Raw genomic sequence first — 21,234 nt, 5'->3', positions numbered from 1 at the left:
AGGACTTAAAATTAGTTATGCAAAGGATGCATGATTGGTTCATGGAAGATTCTACGGAAATTTCAACATATTTCTCAGTCATTTGGATGAGAATGTGGAAGGCTTATTTACTAGTTGAATTTGCAGATGACCTCCGAGACCTGACTGGTAAAATCTGGTTGGCCAGTCCTTAAAAAAACTTAGTTGGGGCAAATGTATTCATGGTTCTGTTTTTGTGTTCCAAATTTGTCGATATGCGATGATAATTCTTAACAGTAGCAAATTCAAAAGACTTCAGGTTTTAAACTATATTGTCATTTTGTGATAGGAAGACAAATGCAATCATAGTTTACCTTTGTTGACAAATGCCATGAGAAGATCCTCTTTCTCCTGACTGATTCATCTTATCGCACCTCACACATATGTTCAGATCTCAGTGTCCAACCCCAGGAGGGACTTAAACAAATTAGAGAGAGTTTGGAAGAGAATCTTCAAGGTAACAAAGCATAGTACTTCAAAACCATTTATTTAAGGTAGAGTTGAAAGGACTGGGGATGTTTTTCTGGGGGAATAGCAGTCCCAAAGGAGTCAACAGGGTTCAAAATATTTGAGGGTCTTTTCAAAGTGGAAGAGAGCTAGGTGGTGTCTGTATGGTTTCTGAGGTTCGAATCGAGACTGGTGGTTGTGAGTTGTTAGGCTCAATCATAAGAAACAAACATGAATTCTCACAAATGGAAAAGTTTCAAAGAGAAAATGGCTGACTTTGAATGTATTTGTGGTCTGTGTTCTTGCCCATGTTCAAGCCAGGTGATGACCACCTGGGAAAGATACTGTGGAGGAAATTCAAACACTAACTGAATGGGAAGATATAATGCTTTGTCCTCCCTGAATGTTCATTATTTTTCATTACTCCCTTACTCAAGAAGTTGTAATAGTGCTGTCATTTCTACTGAGTCAAGACAAAATCCTATACTTGTTTATAAGAACTTCTCTTGGTCTGGCCTGCTCCTTCAATCAAATCTCTCTGCTTTTATGAGGGAAGGCCTCTCTTTTTCTTTCTTTCTTAAATCTAATCTCAAAAAAAAAAAAAAAAAAAAAAAAAAAAAAACACCAAAGGGGGAAAAAAAACAGAGCAACCCAAGAAAAAAAATGTTTACATAAAAAATTATCAGAAATTGTGCAAAACTTCTAGGAAATCTAGGGAATCAATATTTAAAATTATTTATGGCACAGAATGTACTTGATTTTTGCCAAGCAGTAGAAATAGAAAACAGTGCAACTGTAAGAAGTATAAATTGGTAAACATTGCTCAAAATAATAATATAAAGCACTTGAGTTCTTTTCAGCTTGTGCTAGTTAACCACAAGTTATGCCAAACCTTAAGGAACTAGCGATAAGTTCTGCTAAAAATACCAGTCTTGAAGAGGAAATCAGGCTGGAGATGTAGTTCTGTGGTAGAGCACTTGCCTAGCATGTGTGAGGCCTTGGGTTCTATGCCCACCCTGGAAGGGTGGGGGGAGAGATAAAAAGTGGATTTGTGGATGAAAAATATTGTAAATATATTGTAACAATATCTTTATTGCCATGAAGGTGTATATGTAAAAATTTAGGAATGTATTTAGAGGGAAGTAGCTCACCTTTAGCACTTATATTCTGTTATAAACTATATATAGAAATCAGCAGTTTAAATATAAAATCTATTAAATAAAAAAGATCTAATTCTCATATTACAACTTCCCCTAACAGTATACTTTTTTTTTTAAAGTTGAAATCAGGACAACTCTTGCAAATCAGAGGAAAAGAAGTTAAGAGAAAACCAAAAAGTAAACCAAGAATTCCAGCATGGAGATTAACAAAGTCTTTAAAATACCGTCGTGATAAAAACCTACCTAAAAAGTAACTTCATTAAATTTACAAATTTTATTATCTGAAGAGCTGTCATTCAGTAGCATTGATGCATGAACATGCTAATGTTTTAGAAATTCGTATGTGAGATCTGAGTTAAAACTTCTCAAAGGAAAAGTTGGTGTAGATTTTATAGTCAAGAGGTGTCTGTGCTTCCTTCTATTCCTGATTTTGACCAATGCACTTACTTTAATAAATGTAATTTACTAGCTGGAATAAAAAAATAGCTCTTTGGGAAAATAGCAAAATTAAATGTTAGCTGTTAGATTTGATAGTTTTGGTCCCTATAATGCTTGATTTGGATAAACTGCTTATTATACTGCAGGTTGATTTTATGATAAAAGACAATCCACTGCAAAATGTCCACAGGCCAACTCACTTAGCAGTTAATGGATTTATTCTTCTCCTCATGTTTCATCTATGACCCCACCAATAGTTTTGATAGAGTTTCTCGTCACACAGGAATACATTCACAATTTTGAACAGCACTATGTAAACACAATTTAGATTATGGCTTACGTTTTGCTGTTCACCTGGTTAAAACTCTGGCTTTCTCTTTATTTCACTACTAGGTTTTATGGGTTGGTTTATTCTAGATTATTCTTCATTTAACTCTTTATGGGGGTTTGAAGAAGCTTTAATTATTAGCTTTTGTTGTTGCTTAGGGCACTGGAAAGTGTGCTGGACATGGAAGACAACCTTTTTTTATGGCCAGCCTCAACTTTGTAAATGGATATTACTCACAATTTAGTAGCTGGGAATAGAGTCATGGGAAAAGAATTCCAAAGTTTATGAAACAGTCAAATTGGCATTTAAGTGACCCCATACATGCCATTGCTTATCTGCATTGCTTTAAGCTCATTTAGTTAGCAAGATTATGTATTAAAACAAATAGTGACAGCAGACAACAAGTATTTTACCTTCAATAAATAGTTACTGTCAGATTATCAATGAAGCAGAAACTTCTTGATTTTTTTTCCCCTAAAAAACCTTGCATTTAGTGCATTAAGCAAAGTAGCATGGCCACACACAGAGTCAGAGGCTTTTCTTTTTTATGTCTCCGTGTTTCAAAGGATGACAAATAGTCCTGCTTAAGGAGAGTGTGCTATAAAAACACAGCCTTTCCTGAGCATGCCAAAAATATTTGTAGATCTTATTGATATATGTAGTGCTCTTTTAATTCATTAAAACAGAAATTAGCACTTTACATTAGAGAGAAACAGGAGGAGAAGAAAAATCTGAAGTTAAAAAAATTATAAAAGAGAATCTTGAAAAAAAATTTCTGAACATCTTTCATTCACGGCTCCTTTTTCTTTAATCAGATATCAACCTATCTTTTCTCACCACTGACTAACTCTCACATTATTTTTCTTGGGAATCCAGCCCTTTATGGCAGCATGTTGTTATTTAGCACAACAATCGAGGGAGAGTCACTTGCTAATCTATGTTGCTAGACTATAATGGGAACGTGGGAATGCAGATCAGTTGTGATGCTTTTCAAAGAAAAAAAATAAGTCAGTAATGTAATCTCAAGCACATTCCACTAGCCAGGACCTGTCCCAGTCAGAATGATGGTGCATTTGAGCTTGACATGGGAGCTTACCTTTTGGTCTTCTCTCTTTTTTCAAAGCCCTTTTGTAGGACCCCGAGTGCCTGAAGCCCTGGCTTCCTGGAAACTCATTCCCCAACCTCGCCTTTAGGTCTCTATTTTTCAGGCATTTCTACATGCTTTAGATTTATCTCTCTTTTTTTCTTTTTTTTTTTCCTTCACCACAGGAACATGTACAAATTTTACGTCTTGTTTTTGTTGGGCCCTGTTGTGAAAATGTCATAACCATTCTCTCCTAGTGACTGAACAATGTACACATATACCTACCAACAGGGTAGGTGCTGTGCAATGCAAATAATAATGACAATAAAAATATAACAAGTGTTTCTTAAGAGACTTTCACAGACCTGAAATGATAGGACTATTATTTTTATCATTTCTTACAAAGATAAGAGCTAGGATTTTGTTTTTATTTTGATTTTTCTGCAGCTTTTCAGAGAAGGCAGTGATCCATTTTGCAAGTATTAGAACTGAGATTCAGATCCAGGCTCAGGTGTGCTGGAGTGTGATGGCAGTGGGTATGAAGAAGGAGCATACCTGAGCAACCCTGCACAGGGGAGAAACGCTGTTTCCCCCCATCCTCCAATACTGGGGATTGAACCCAGGGGTACTCTACCACTGAGCTACATACCCAGCCTGTTTTATGTTTTATTTTGAGACAGGGTCTCACTAAATTTCCCAGGCAGGCCTCAGACCTGAGATCCTTCTGCCTCAGCCTCCCAGGTAGGTTGGATATGCAAGTGGAGAGAGGATTCAAAGATGATTTGTACCTTGAAGATGAGGAAGCTAGGCGAGATAGTAATACCAGAGATGCGATTTAGGAGCACTGAGCATGGAGAGAATAACTGAAACACTGAAGATATTTTTTTCAGTGTAGAAAGAGGGGTTCACACCTTAGAAGCCACATCCAGTTTGGGAAGCTGGAGGAGTCAGTGACTAAGACAAATCATGAAGAAGGCAGATCATCATACCTTCTTTCCTATTTTTGGAAGGTAGGAGAGAGGCAAGTTCCAGAAGAGTGTGAGGGAGATGCCACAATGACTGAGAGAGGCCTGGGTTTCATCCTGCTAGGTAATGGGTGACGTACCACATATGTTATTCTACCTCTTCAGGGCATTAGCATTTAAGCAGAGTAGGAAGGAGGAGAGCACATTGGCTAGATATGGTGTCTGGAACTAAGTTACAAAATTGAGGAGAGAAGAGGCTGGGGGGTGGGATGATAATGAGTTTGATTTTGAGGTGTCTGTAGGACATTTAGTTTGAGATATTCAGCAGATGGTTGGATAATGAGCTTGAAGCTCTAAACAATAGTCTGAGATTGTAATATGAAAATTCGATCTGATCTCCTGTACTCACACATCCTTTTTAGAGCCTGAACTAAACTGTCAATATAAATGCATTTTGTGTCTGAAGATCCCACGATGATAAAAGCAGCTCATGTCCTTTCCTCTGTTGCAGAATTCTACAAGCCCCTTCCATTCCTCACATGCATGATCTGTGCACCACCATCCCAGGCCGACAGCTGCCCATTGACTTGCACCTGGCCTCTCGAGTGTACCACACTGTCAGCAAGAAGGGCCACCGTACCCTAGTTGAATTTTTTGGATCATGTTTCTTAGATGATCACTTTCTAGACACAGAAAAAGATAAGTAAGTGTTCTTTGGTAATTTTGTTTCAAACAGTTTGACACTGTCAAGGACATTCTGCCCTTGAGGTTTAGACTTTAAAGGTATGATTCTGTTTTGGGACAGTAGGGAGGAGCCATTTTTGTTCTTTTCCATGGCTTCCCCAGTACATACACAGAATCAGTATCTCCATTTCCTGATAATATTAACAAGAGCCATGACTGCCTTAATCTGTTGTGTTGCTATGATAGAATACAACAGACGGGGTAGTTTATAAAGAAAATACATTTATTTCTCATAGTTCTGGAGGCAGTTCTGGTGAGGCTCATTCTAAGGTGGAAGAGTAAAGAGCAAAAAGTAAGAGAGTGTGAGATAGTTGGCAGTAGGGGAAGGGGGAAGAGGGACTGAAGTCATCCTTTTTATATCAGGAACCACTCCTGGGATAACTAGCACACTTCTACAGAAGTGGCACTAATCTACTCATAAGGGCAGAGCCTTCATGATCTAATTACCTCTTAAAGGTCCCATCTTTTAACACCGTGGCATTGAGAGTTAAGTTCCCAGCACACGAACTTTGAAGGACATATTTAAACCACAGCAGTATACTATCATGAGGTAACTTCAGTAGTCTAATTCCCAAAAGGTGTTACATAATTGTCTTATTAGTTCTCTCCTCCTCCTCCTCTTCCTCTTCTTTTTTTAAAAAAATTTTTGTACTAGGAATTGAATCCAGGGTCCTCTACCACTTAGATATATCCTTAGCCCTTTTAAACTTTTTCTTTTGAGACAGGGTCTTGCTAAGTTGTAGAGCTGGCCCTCAACTTGCAGTCTTCTTATCTCAGCCTCCCCAGTAGCTGGGGATTATAGGTGTGTACCACCATACCCGGCTTTATTTCTCCTTCTCCTTCTCCTTCTCCTCCTTCTCCTTCTCCTTCTTCTTGTACCAGAGATTGAACTCAGTGGTGCTTTTCTACCTGGCCTCATTTATTCTTAATAAGAACTCTGAAATACCGATGTGGGAATTGAGGCTCATAAAAGTTAATCAGTTCAGCACTATTTATACAATTAACAAAATTACAGATTTGGCACTTGAGTCCAGTCTTTTGAACTTAATCTCACCATCTTTAGATATACTTGGGGTCTAGGATCATATACAAAAGTCATTGCCTCTTGGAGTTCATTCCATTTCTCCTTGTGTCTCAATTCCCCTTGGAATCTGCCTAGTCTTTTGTGAAGAGTATATAATCTACGGCATCTCCAAACGAGGAGAAAAGGAAAGGGAGCTAACCCTGACTGAGTGGTAACAGCTTCTGGAGCACTGTGATATGTGCTTTTGCATATGCTTTCTTTTAAAATCTTCAACTTAAGAAAGAAGTCACAATTTCCAGATGGTTAATGAAGAAATTTAAGGCTCCAAGGTATTAGGTTACTTGCCTAAGTTCTTATCTTGGAATAGTGATTAGAATCCAGATTTGTCTGAATTTTTCTTAACCACATCCCCCTTTTTTTTTTCATTTGTAAACTTTTAAAGAGACTTTCAAGACTTTTTGTTCTCCTAACCACCCCTCCCAATTAAATTATAATACACTATACATACTGCGTATCTGCTTATAGTACTGAATGTGTGTCTGTGCTTTCTACATAAAAATAAGAAGCTTTCATTATTCCACCCTCCCCATGCTCAAAGCATCAGTTCTCATCCCCATGGGGGGCAATATTACTTGCCCAGAAAGACGCATGCTCCAAAGGCTCCTGCCTTTTAGAAGAGCTAGTGGAAATCCTGAAAAACCACCTATTACATGTTCTAAGAATATTAAAATATTAAATATTATATTAAATAGAGCCTTTTCCAGTACATTGTAATATTCTAGTGAAAATAATATTTAAAAGATTTTAATTATACAATCACAAAATGAGTGACTTACCTACACTTTTTATGGTATACCCTGAACCCATTTCCTTAAACCTTACTTTTGGTGAAAATTGAAGCACTCCAGTGCATTCTTTCACGGTTTAAAATCACCTGTTTTCCCAGTGTTTTGGAACCACAATGAGTTTCATTCTGAATTCTTGAAAGGAGGTTATTATTATATTTATTTTTTTATTTAGGCAAAAATATATTTTTAGGATGTGTTTGCCAATCATTTAGTTTCAATTGATGAAATCAATGCTTGCTAACTTTTTGAAAAAAATTTATATGTGAAGAATTTTGGAAATTCTTAAGTATCTCTGATAGGAAATAGTTCAGCAGGACATTCTTTGAAATGTCCTTTAAAAGCCTAAAGCTGGGAATACAAAGTCAAGACATAGCTAGTAGTACTGATTCAAGACTGAAACTAGTCATTTCCATTAGTGCTGTGCAAGCCAAGTATCATTTGGGGGAATAACAGTTTCTATTTTTCATGCAAAGTGTTAAAAATGCTGGTTTCTTTCAAATTCTAAATTTTTTTTTCTTCCAAGAGAGTCAATAACACTATTTGACAATGATAATTCTTGGCAATTTGTTCCTAAGTACCAAATAAGAAGTTAATTTAAGTACCTAATATTTAATTCTCTGGCATCTATCTCTTGAGGATTATCTGGCTAAACATAGCTTAACCTTTTCAAAATATATCTGTCTGCTGAGTCTACAAGTTCAGAGAAATATATAACTTTTTTCTGCTGTAATAAGTGTCTGGAGAAAGGTAATCATAAACACAAAATAAATACCTTTTTATTTGGTAGCCTTTTGCTTTATCTGTGCAATGAAAAGTTAACTCCAAAGCAGAATAATACTTGTGGTTATATAGCTTTAATGATTTCCCTACTCTGCATATGGTAATTGTTATTTTTTATGAACACTAATGATATTTTAGTGAAATGGTAATAGTATATACTTCAGTTTATTTGAAATAGTAAAATGATGTTCAAAGTTATGTCTGGTTAAATAGCAATTTTGATGAGAACTATAAAATATTTCGTGTTTTGCTTTAAAAATATTTTTGTACTGTCTAGAGAAGTTAATAGCCATTAATTAAAATTCTTAGAATGGAATTGTAGATTTAAAGTTTTAAAGTAGGGCAAATCATTAAAGATGTTTAACACTTAGGTTAATGTTGCTTGGGTGAATAGTCTTCCAGACAGCTCTTATAAATCATGTTTATATCATACAAGACATTCTATAGCTCTAGTTGTTTTTTACTCAAGTTTATGTGTGAACATTTAAATTATTTCATGATATTTACTAATTTAACCAAAATGCAGTGACTATTTTTACAATAATCTTGACACTATTCTTTCCTTGAATTCTTGCCAAATAACTAATTGTCAGTTTTTAATATTTTTTTCTAATCTGGTAAGGAAAAGCGTTTTTAAGATTATTTTTATATTTTATTTGTTATGGTTTGAGCGTGAGGTGTACTCCAAAAGCTCATGTGTGAGACAATGAAAGAAGGTTTGGAGGAGACATGATTGGGTTATAGCTTTAATCTAATCAGTGAATTAATCCCTGGTGGGATTAATTGAGTGGTAACTGGAGGCAGGTGGGCTGTGGCTGGAGGAAGTGACTCATTGGGGGTATGGCTATGGGGTATGTATTTTGTATCTGGAGAGTGGAGACTCTCTCTGTGCTTTCTGATTATCACATGAACTTTTTCTGTCTGCTGCACTCTTCTGCTGTGATGTCTTGCCTCACCTCAAGCCCCAAGGAGTGGAGCTTGATGTCTGTGGATTGAGACCTCTGAAACTGTGAGCCCCTAAATAAACCTTTCCTCCTCTACAGTTGTTCTGGAGGTGTCATTGAGTCACAGCAGTGAAAAAGCTGACTAAAACATTATCCATTTTCTCCTTCTTCCTTCCTTCCTTCTTTCCTTCGCTGAGGATCTAATCTAGGTCTGCCTATATATTATAATTGCTTTTTACCAATTAGCCACACACCCCTACCAAAAACAGTCTTTCTCTCTCTCTCTTTGTGGAGTTTACTATCCATCTCTTTCTTCTGGATTTTTAAGCGATCTTTTAATATTAAAGATCCTAATCATTTGGCATCCATACTACTGACATTTTTTTCATTTTATTTTTCAGTTTTATTTAAGGTGTTTTATGCTAGACAGAGTTTTAATTTTTAAGTGATGAAAACTAGAAATTGTTTCCTGTATGTGTTTTAGTTTTGGTGCATTCTTAACAAGGCCATTTCACACTTAAATTTAAATGTATTCTGTTATATTTTCTCCCAAGTTATTTTGTGACTTCCTTTTTAAAAAATATTTTATCCATCTGCAATTTATTTGGTTAAGAAGAATAAACATTATTATTTTTCCCCAACTGACTAGCCAATTGTATGACATAAATTATCTAACAAATTTTCTTTTCCTCAGTGATTTGAAATGCCAGATGTATTAGTCCATTTGTTGTTACTATAATTAAGCACCTGAAACTAAGTACTTTATAAAAAGTGAAGGTTTATTTAGCTCCCAGTTCTGGAGGTTCAAGAGCATGATGCTGGTTCTGTTCAACTCTGCTGAAGGCCTAATGGTGGATGGCATCCCCATGTTGGGAAGCTGAGGGAGTGAGAAATCACATGGTGGGATAGGAAGTCAAAGAAACAAAGGTATGAGCAAAAATGACCTCTGGGCTCTGCCTCTTAAAGGTTTTACTACTTCTTAACATCACAATATTGGGGATCCAGCTCTCAGCACAAGACTCTTGGGAAGTAGAGGCAAACCATACCCAAACCATAGCACAGATTTTCATACATTAAATTCCAATATGTTTGTGAACTTGTTATATAGACTTGTGTTCTATTTCACTGATTGTTTATGTAAAACTGCCTGTGTAACTTTTTGACCCATCCTTAACAAAGAAAATTTAAGAGATGGTTAACTGTGGTCCGTTCATTTTCATTGTAGATAGTATACTCAACCCACACAAAGTAAAACCACCTTGTCTCATTTTTTGCTTTACATATATATTATTGTTAGCTCTTTCTTACATTTTAATTTTTCTTAGTCATGCCTCTTCTAGATCACATCAGTTTGAATGTTTATAAGCTAATCAGAAATTTATTTTAAAAATATTAATATAATGATTTTATTAGTGCATTAAATGATACATAATAATGGGGCTCACTGTGACATATTCATATATGCACATAACATAACGTGCTCCATGCAGTCCCCATGTCTTCCCCTTTCCCTCCCCCTGATTGCCTTCCCTTAAGTACCTTGCTAGTCATCCATCCTTTATTTATTTTTATTTATTTATTTATAATTGGTGCATTATAATTATACATAAAAATAGGATTCATTGTGATATCTTCATATATGCACATCATATAATTTGGCCAATTTCATTCTGCAGTTCCTCCACTTTCCTTCCCTTCCTCCTAATCCCTCAATCATCCTGTATTCATTTTTGCTTATAGAAGAAGTACTTGGTATTATTTTTGTCATTTTGTTTTATATCCTCTTTCTCTTTTGTTTTGCTTCTTTGCTATTTCCTATAATCTGTCATATTCTCCAATATTTATCTGTGTTTTCGTTTGTATCATTATCTCATATCTGGTGTTGTGAGAGAGAAATCTGCAGCCAGCCTGTTTTTATTTCATTCGAATGTGATCTTGTTTCTCTTCTTCTCCTCCTAGATACTCATAGGATTTTAAATTAAATAATTCCATAAGCACATCTTTGAGAATGCTTTGCTTTCTAATTAATTTTTTTCCACTAAATAGAAAGCCCCTCTGATATGCTAATGTATTGCTCCTTGGTTTGGGATTTTTTTTTTCTATTTTGAGTAACGTTTCCATTATGTTTATTTCATGTATTTCTTCAGGAATAACATTTAGCTATTTGTTAGCGCTTCACTAACTGTTTTTATATTATTATTTTGCTTGTATTCACCTTTCAAACTTCTGTTCATCAGTGGCTTCATTTTCTAAGGCTTAAATATTAACAAATATCATAATGACTCCTATTTCAATACTGTTACAGCATTTTTTTTTCTTATTTTTGTTACTACTATTATATCTTGGGAAAACTGTCTTTTGTTTTATCTGAACTTTTCTTACTTGTTTCATGAAAACATTTAAATATTTTCTTAGAGACAGATTCTATAAGGTAGAACCTTTCTAGAATTTTTTTTTTGTTTGTTTCCTGTATTAAATCTTTTCAAAAGGACATTCTTTCTGGATGTGGTAACACATGACTGTAATCCCAGTGACTTGGGAGGCTGAGGATCACAAGTTTGAGGCCCTAAGCAACTTAGTCAGACCCTGTCTCAAAATAAAAATATAAAAAGGGCTGGGAATGTGCCTCAGTATTAAGTACCCCTGGGATTCAATTCCTGTTACCCGCCCCCCCCCAAAAAAAAAAAAAAACCCCAGACATTCTTCATTCAATTCTTTGAATACTTTATTATTTCTTATACTTTAAGGCTTTCTTCATATAACTAATATTAGATTTTTCTGTGTACTCATCTTTGAATGAAGATAGGTCATCTCTGGCTACCCAAAGTTAATATAGGGTAGATTTCGCTGGCATTTCTTAACTGTTCATCTTGGAGGCATTAGAATATTACTTTTAGGTCTCTGGTAGGAGAATAATCACTCATCCTGTTTTTTTCTGACCTAAGCTAGGAAGAGTTTGAGAAGCTGTAATTGCAGAGAGAAGCATCCTTTAATTGCCCATGGTAGTCTGCATTTGCTCCATTGTGCCTCAGTTTTGGAATCGGAGCTTCTGCTTATATTAGGGTGGGAATGTAATCTTACTATTGCTTGTTCCTTCCTAGAAACTGAGAATCCTGTTTCTGAATCTGAGCCAGGGATGGGGACTTGCTAACTGTGGGAGACTTCCCTGATGTTAATTATGTAACTACTGAAACCTCTGGAGTCTCTGAAAAATTCTTACTTTTATATGTGCTATTACTTGATCCTCCCCTTCTCCCACTGTGTCATTGTCAAATGATGAACCTTTTCTGATGCCAGACATAGAGGAGCATCTTTACTTACAATTTAGTTTTTTTAAAGAATGATTTTTTTTTTTAGTTGTCGATAGACTTCTATTTTATTTATTTATATGTGGTGCTGAGATTCGAACCCAGGGCTTCACACATGCCAGGCAAGTGCTCTACTGCTGAGTCCCAGCCCCAGCCCCTATACCTACAATCTTTATACTCCATTTGTAATATTGTATTCTATCATCTGTTCTCTGTTTCTTTCCAGCATGGGTTTCTGGGAGTGACCTAACTCTTAGAATCCCCATTCTCCACATCGTCTGCCATGTCTTAGCTGTTAGGCTGATTCTGATACCATCTTCACCTCTTAAGTGGCTTTGTTCAGTGCTGCATAATCAAGGCGATGGCCTAAGATATTATACCAAAGAGCACAAGATATAATTCCTGTTTGAGGTCTAGCTGGTGATGTGTGCCATAGAAGTACATACATCAGAGATTTGATGTCTTATGTCCTACTCCCCTATACCATTCATGTTATAAACAAGGAGAAAAAGTTTTGTACCACACATCATGGCTGGGTACAGTTAGATACAGAATCAACATTAAACTCATTTAAATTTCTATTTTATTTACTTTGAACAAATTGTCCTAATAGTATGCCTTCGGCATATTTTAAAAATACAGATTGAAGTAAAATAAAAGCCATATCAGGATGATCTATCAATGTTTGATATTCTATTAGTACATTTTTTAAAAATGGAAATACCCAAACAAGAAATTATTTGGAAATTTATCTGTTCCCATAACTCCATTATGTAAAAGCTAATTTTTTTGGAAAGTAAAACAATGTCATTCCACCAGATGTCACTGTTTGCATGTAGCAATGAAGTCACAATGATTTAAAAATACAATGCCCCCCCATCTTATTTTGTAAAAAAAAAAAAAAAATTCTATATAATTATAGGTGTGCTCTTTTTGTAGACTCACCATTTTGAGACTATCATCTTTGATTTTAAAAAAGCATACAGAGTATTCACATTCCTCTCGAAGTTTTTAAAGAAAAAAATTATACAAGACTACAGAAAATGATTTGTAGATTAGCATCTTCAAGAAGATGAATTCCTGAAGATTTTTCCCAGACCTTCGGAGTCTATTTTTTTAAACATTTGCTGATGTAAGCTAATGCTTTCCAGGTTGTGGATTCAGACCCCATAAATAGGTTGTAAAATCAGTTTAGTGCTTTAAAGAAATGGTGTCTAGAATAAAACAGCCCATCATAGCAGAAGGGCGTGGTGGAAGAAAGCAGTTCAGGACATGGCAAGCAGGCAACTGAGAGCCCTACTTGCCCAGGACAAAATATAAATCTCAAAGGTACACTCCCAGTGACCTACTTCCTCCCGGCACACCCTATCTGCATACAGTTCCCGCCCTATTAATCTATATCAGTGGATCAATCCACTGACTTAATCTAACAGCTATTATAATCTAATCATTTCACCTCTGAAAATTGCACACACTTTTGGGGGCCACCTCATGTCTAAGCCAAAACACCTGGGACCCATTCTCCTCTCTGCTTCCTGGCCTCCATCTGTGGAGCAGTTCTCCTCTGCCATGCCCTTCTGCTGTGAGGTTTTGCCGCACCTTGGGCCCAGAGCAGTGGAGTGGGCAGACCATGGATTGAATCTCTGAAACCATTAGCCAGAAAAAGTTCCCTTCTTCTAAGTTGTTCTTGCCAGGTATTTTGGTTGTAGTGAGGAAAAGCGAACAAATGAGAAAAAGGGAGAAAAAAAATCCCACCCACTATAGTTAACCCATCTCTTCAAGAAAGGTATTAATCCCTCCATAAGGGCCCTAAATCCATGACCCAAACACTTCCCACTAGGTCCCAGCTCCCAACTCTGCTGCTTTGGGGACCAAAGTGCCACCCTTTCCCCACAGCCTAATCTTAGAACTTTCTTATTGGTCTTGATGTATTTATACTCTGGGTTTCCTCTCTTAGTCCCTAGACCTGTTCCTGTTCTTTCATTTTTGTAAATATATCAGTCAAGATTCAGTTGCAGAAAATAGAAACGTCTTTAGTGAAGGTATTGAGTAAGGGCAAGTTCATGCTTATAAAATCAACGGAAAGGTTGGAAAAATCTCCGTTAGTCAAGGAGGGCTTGAGGAAAAACCCACACAGCGTGCTTAACTGGCTGCTGCTGCTCCTCATCAGGAAGGTGGGAAGCTGAAAGCCACACTGTCAACATACCACCTTAGCTGAGATTCAGGTATTAAGTGGCCTCTACTGTCACCGCTTTTGACTCTGGAGCCACACTATGTCTGTTTAATATGCTCACTGGCCAAAATGACAATTTACAAAAGGAGTAACTGGGACACTGCTACCGAAGAACCAGACAACTTTGTTCCAACTGTGCTTGCCAAGAGAAACCCCAGAACTTTCGGCCTTCTGAAGTGGTTAGTGGGACCTACATCATCTCATCTAGAACACTGGCTACAGCAGGGTTTTTACCCCTCCATCCTCAGCAGCTCAGGAAAGCACAGTAGAATGGAGTAGGTGTTGGTGGCAATGACATTTACCAGGCTGGGAGTTGAGATCTAACTTCTCTTTGAATTCAGATATTTGGTAAGGTGAGATAGGTTGCTTATTTTCATGAGTCTACTTTGGAAAATTCCTATCTTCTTCAGTCTGGAGTTGGACAGACTACCCCTTAGGAGCTGGTAAGATGGAATTTGAGAGTTTTAGCATATTATCAACAAATACATTATATATATTTATTTTTTACATCTAGTGACTCGTATTGGCTGTTCATATAATAGAAAAGTTAGACCTCTAAATATTTTTATGTCAAATTGTTAGAACTATAGTCTGTAGAGGCCCATTTTCTATTCATTATGTATTTTATATTTAATAGTTACACAATACAAAAATTAATGTATTTTCAAGCCACCCACAGGTCAGTCATTAATGATACATTCTGCCTTCAAAGTTTGATTTATCTCATATCTTGGGCTAAATTAAGGCTTTTGATAATTTTTTAAACCTATATATATATATATTCTTAGATATATGTAGCTGGTAGCCTACCAAGGGAAGATCTGACACCAAAACAGTTTTCTGTGCATCCCAGCAAGATGTGGATCAAGAAGACAAAACTGTAATGTGAGAAGGCAGTTCTGCTCAGGCTGGTGTTTTGCCCCAAATCTTTGTTGTGAGTGTGGAGTGTGGAGTAGGTTAGAAGTCAGGTCATAGAGAATTTTGGATCTCTTCTATAATTGGGCTTTCACAGAGTGAATGTATTATTTTTCCAATATAATAAAACAAAACCATCACAAAGGTTACTATTAAGAGGTACTCAGAGCCAAACAAATTATTTTTGGGTTCTCCTTTTTGAGTATTTGATCTTTTCACAATTTTTACTTAGTGCCGATATCAAATGACCATATGTTTATTTTAACGGAGGTATGAAAAGAAAGCAAACATTTTTTGCTTTATCAATAACGTAAAAAACACTAATTTTTAAAAATTACATTTTAGAATACTGTATGGAATTCCTGTTAAGAGAGAAAACGAAGACTATGCCTGTGTCCCTCTGGTGCCACCAGAGACACCTTCTGAATTGGCACAAGGAACTATGCAATATGTTCACAACCTGCAACTCTCAGGAGAGGAGGTAAGAACTTTCTTCAGTATTACTTTTATCTACCTCATACGTTCTCAAACATTTTGGATTATGACTCTCTTGACACTCTTAAAATTACTAAGGTTGTAATAATGGTTTATTTGAGCTACCTATATTGACATTTACAATATTAGAAATTTAAACAAAATGCCAAAATATTTATTTTTAAAATAGTAGTAATAAAGTCATTTGTTAATATAAAAATGTATTTTTTATGAGAAATAATTATGTTTTTAAAAACAAAAAACATAGTGAAAAACTAGGATTATTTACTTACTTCGAAAATTTCTTTGCTGTCTGCCTTTATAGAAGACAGCTGGATTTTCAAGTCTACTTCTGTGTACAATTCTGTGGGTGGTTTGATTGAAATAATATGAGAACAATTCTAGTTTTTAAACAGATATGTAGTTGAAAAAGAAAAAAATACCTTAATACCATTTTGTACATAATTTTAAGATATTCTTTAATATATCCAAATTTAAGAAGCAGTAGTTATCTTGAGAGTTTGCTGTGAGACTTCCACTTCTGGGAAAGGTAGGGTAGAATCAGTTTTCCCTCTTCTTCCTGCCCATTACAGGTCAAAAACCTGGGCATGACAAAGGTAAGACAACCATTCATGTGGAGAGAAGGAGGCATACTAGCTAGGAGCTTTAGGACTCAAGGAATGACATGGGTTTTCTCTTTCTCCTTCCTTCCCTCCTTCCCTTTTCCTTCCTTTCTCTCTTTCTCTTTCTCCTTTCTTTCCCTTTCCTTCTTCCCTCCCTCCTTCTTTCTTTCTCTCTCTCTTTCTTTCTTTCTTTCTTTCTTTCTTTCTTTCTTTCTTTCTTTCTTTCTTTCTTCATATATCCTAGAATTGAGCTGAAAAAGCTGGTAATCTGGAAATGCTAACAGATAAAGAAAAAAAAAAATCCAATACTTGCTATCTCTAGCCAAAGAACCAGGAGAAGTGCAACCCAGCAGAACAGAAAATCAGAAAATTTTTAGAAAAATAACTGTTGTATTACAGAAAAAACTGTCCCCATTCTACCTCCACCAGTAAAGAGAGTAGAAAGAACACTAACACTTCTGCCAGTATGGTTCCAAAGAGGGCTGCGTGTCGACCAGTTACTTTGATTCTAATGGAGTGGTAATGAGACCCGCATGCTGTCAGGTGAGACCACAAGGGATTCTATCCCCATCCTAGTTACAAGCCACACCCCTCTCCAGCTGTGGAATCAGAGGAGGTCTAGTAGAGTGTCAGTTAACAGGAGGTTTAAATAGGATCTAGAGTCTTATGGCTTAAGACCCCAAATATCCAAATTTCAACTGAAATTTATTAATCTTATTCAGCACTAGAAAAATCTCAAACTGAATATCAATAGATACCATCACTGAGATCTCAGAAACATTAATATTATCCAACAAAATTTTAAAGCTGCAACCATAAAAATGCTCCAATGAGCAATTACGAACAACTTTGCAACATAGTTAAAAAAATAGATTCATAAAGGACAGTGACACAGACTGAAATCCTAAAAATCTAGAGATTGAGGCAGGAGGATTACAAGTTAGAGATCAGTCTCAGCAACCTTAATGGGATCCTCAACAACTTAGCAAGACCCTGTCTCAAAACTAAAATATAAATAAAAAAAATTTAAAAAGGATGGGGAAGATAACTGAGAGGCAAAGCACATCTGGGTTCAATCTCCAGTACAAAGAAAAAAAGAAAAAAAAAAAAGAAAGTAAGCCTTTGTAAAGAAATAGAAGATGCAGAGAAGAAACAGGCACAATTTAGACTTAAAAAATGACTTAAACCTGAAACATTAGGGAGTCAACTGAAAAGTAAAATTAGTATAGAATCAATGAACTTGAAGACAGAACCTTAGAAGTTACCAAATCTAAACAATAAAAAGAAAATAGACTGGAAAAAAATAGTAATTAGCCTCAGGGATTGTAGGACTATAACAAAAGGTCTAATATTTGTGTTATGATGATCCCCAAGGGGAAGAAAAAGAGACAGAGACTGAAAAAATAACTTAAAGAAAAAATGGCTGAATATTTCACCAGTTTGGCAATTCAAATTTACAGATTCTATGAAAACCCCAAATAGAAAACACCCAAATATATGTTAGTTAAGTAAGTTTATTAGTAAAAATGCTGAAAACCAGACAAGAAAACATCCTGAAAGCAACGAGAGAGGGAACATGTTACCCACAAGGGAACAGCAATGTGAATGGAAGTGGATTTCCCCTCAGAGACTATGGTGGCTAGAAGTAAGTGGCAGAATATTTTCTAAAGTGTGAAAAGAAAGGAACTGTGAACCCAGCTCCCTGTATCCAAAGAAATATTCTTCAGGAATAAAGGGGAATAAAGACATTCTCAGGAAACTAAGAGAATTTGTTGCCAACAGACTTACCTTAAAAGAATCGCTAGAGGAAGTTCTCTAAACAGAAAGAAAATGATAAAGAACAACTATCAGAACAATAAGGGGTGGGACTTAGGGAAGAAAAGAAGTACTTTGGATTAAACAAAGGGGAATGAAGGGAAGGGGAGGCAGAATGGGAAAAGGAAAGAATAGAATGAGTCAGACATTACTGTCCTATGTGCATATATGATTCCATGACTAATGTAATTCTACATCATGTACAACCAGAAGAATGAGAAGTTATACTCCATATATGTATAATATGTCAGAATACATCCTACTATCATGTATAACTAATTGGAACAACAACAAAAAAGAATATCTGGAAGGAACAAGAACATGTACAGCAAAAATAGGGATAAAAACAATAGTGTTGTTTCTCCTTTTGAGTTTTCCTAAGTATACGTATCAGTCAAAACAAACATTATCACACTAATGTGGTTGTAAATGTGTACAGAGCAAATTCCTAAAGACAATTATAAATGGGGTAAGGTAAAGAGACATAAAGGGAGCTAAGTCTTCTACATTGTCACTTGAATTGGTAAAATGATGACATCAGTAGACTGTGGTAAGTTATGTTTATGTTTCCTAGTATCTACATCAACAAGTAATAAGCCATGTAAAACATACACTCAAAAACACTATTGATAAAAGTGCAATTTTAAAGTATGTTCAAGTAACCCACAGAAATGAACAGAAAGGGAGAAAGAAAACAGATAATCAAAAGAAATCAGAAAAACAGAAAACAAAAACTAAAATGGCATATGTCAGCCCTAAATGAAATATAAAATGTTTAAATACACAAATTACATGACAGAGTGGCAGGAGGGATTAAAAAACATGACCCAATTGTGTGGTTTCTACCAGAAACGGAGTTAAAATACAATAATAGATTCACATTGAAAATAGGATGGTAAAAATGAACATGCAAATGTTAAACAAAGAAAAGTGGGAATGGCTATATTAATATCAGATGAAAGGAATTTCCCAAGTACAGAAAGTTATCAGAGACAGAAAGGGGTGTTGTATTATAATAAAATTGTGAATACACCAAGAAGACAATAATCTGAGAAAGTACATGCACCAAACAGCAGAACAGCAAAATATGAAGAAAAATTTATAGAACTGACAAAAGAGAAATAGGCAATTCTACTTTTCTAGTTAGAGACTTCAGCATCCCCTTTTCAACAACTAATAGCACACTTTTAGAAAATCAGTAAGGATATTGAATTCAACAGACCCATTGACTTAACAGGATCTAGTTGAAACTTGAAGTATGCAGAAACCAACAAAAGCGGGATACATATTCTTTTCATTTACCACAACATGTATGCCAGAATAGAGTCCATTGCAGAAGCAAACAAAAAAAAATCAATAACAAGAGAATAACAGAAGACACCTCTAGACATTAGGAATCTAAACTATACAGTTATAAATAATCAATGGGCTGAAGGGGGAGTTTCAAGCGATTTCAAAATGCATTGAAATGAATGAAAATATAACACATCAAAAATTGTGGGACACAGCTAAAAGAAGGTTGAGAGGGAAATTTATGGCATTAAATTCTTACAATAGAAAAAATAAAGTCTCAAATCAATCATTTTAACTCCCATCTCAAGAACCCAGAAAAAGAAGAGCAAAATAAACCCAAAGCAAGAGGCAGGAATGAATAATGAAGAGCAGAAATCAATGAAATCGAGAGCAGAAAGAAAACTGGTAAAAAAGCCAGTTCTTGAAAAGATCAATAAAATTGATCTCTGGTAAAACTGATGGGAAAAAAATGTCAAGAGAAGACATGAATTAACAATATAGAAATGAAACGAGAAATTATCATGGACCCCAGAAAGCATCAACAGAACCCTACTATGAACAACTCTACACACACACAAATTTGACAACTTAGATGAAATGAGAAATTCCTCAAAAAAAAAAAAACAAAAAAACAAAAAACCAAAAAAACAAAAAAAAAACCCCAAACTACCACAGCTCATTCAATGGAAATAGATAATTGAGGGGGGATTCAAGATGGCAGGCCAGAGGGAGGAAGCATTCCGTGTTGCTTGTTGACCCGGGTCTCAGCTAATGGGAATACTGTTTTGCTGAGAGTGATAGAGGACCACTCCACAGCTGATCTCTTACAGGAATAATCATGGCCACTGTGTCCTGTGGGGCCTCAGGCCTCAGCTTAGAAAAGGACTCCCGACTCCTGACTACTTGCCCATGCAGGTCTCGAGGGTGCCATAAGGGGGACCACTGGGATCAGTGCAGGTACAGAATTTCCAGACACCGCTCCCATGAAGGACACTCAGTCGCTACCCACATGCAGGAACTCAAGCTGCCATCCCTGTGTGGACCCCCATCTACTAACGTGGGGCTCCCTTGGTCCCCTCCATCTTGGGACTCAGCAGCTACTGCCATAGTCCCCTACTCATGGGAGCCTGCCTGCACCTTGGACATCACAGGCTCTGAAGAAAGCCTACATCTGCAACCCAGTACACCACAGAGCTCATCTCTGAATGCATCGCACAATGCATTGCCTGGCTCCCCCCACCCGACCCAACACCCCATCACTGAAAGCAGCAGTCTCCATCTTGGGACACCTCCATCATTATCTTTAGTTAGGGCAACTACCAGTTTGGAACACTGGATAACCAGGTACCTATAGCTTTCTAATTCTCCCCAGTCCCCAGCAGCCGCTAACTCGGCAGAGTGACTGCCCAATTCCAAACAGTCCTCCACGACAGGTGTGCAGCCACCAGAGTTCAACACACAAGACCCCCAGAGAGAATGGTTCCTGACTAGGAAGTAGAAAGGGAGAGGGTGAGGGAGATACACTTTAGAGACTAATTTAGAGGGCAGAAACTGTGAGGCGAGATGAGGAGATAAGACCCGGTGCACACATCACAGGAGCAGAACCCAAAGGAGATTCTTGAGGTACAGACTCCCAATAGGACCAACTGTCACACCCTGGTAACCCCTACCATCCTGAGGGTGGAGATACCAACTAAGAACAGACAGCCCCACCTATTGGATGATAAGGGAAGCAGGAAAGATAATGATCTCCAACCAAAACAATCCTTTTTATTCCCTTGAGATTTTTTTTT

At 36.5% G+C, this 21,234-nt stretch overlaps 1 protein-coding gene across 1 annotated transcript in view; it reads left to right on the top strand.

The window, feature by feature from the left end:
- TTC6 (tetratricopeptide repeat domain 6) overlaps positions 1-21,234 on the top strand; it is a gene marked incomplete at both ends in the record, with an annotated part of 192,057 nt that overhangs the window by 59,696 nt on the left and 111,127 nt on the right. Inside the window, 3 exons of the mRNA XM_081292914.1 lie at positions 1,745-1,875; positions 4,952-5,143; positions 15,582-15,717. Coding sequence (XP_081149040.1) covers positions 1,745-1,875; positions 4,952-5,143; positions 15,582-15,717 — 459 coding nt within the window. The remainder of the gene's footprint in view (positions 1-1,744; positions 1,876-4,951; positions 5,144-15,581; positions 15,718-21,234) is intronic.

The sequence above is a fragment of the Spermophilus citellus genome (genome assembly GCF_964194105.1).
Source record: "Spermophilus citellus genome assembly, chromosome: 4".
NCBI lineage: Eukaryota > Metazoa > Chordata > Mammalia > Rodentia > Sciuridae > Spermophilus > Spermophilus citellus.
Note: the sequence above shows the minus strand (reverse complement) of the source record. Positions and strands in the feature narration are given on the sequence as shown.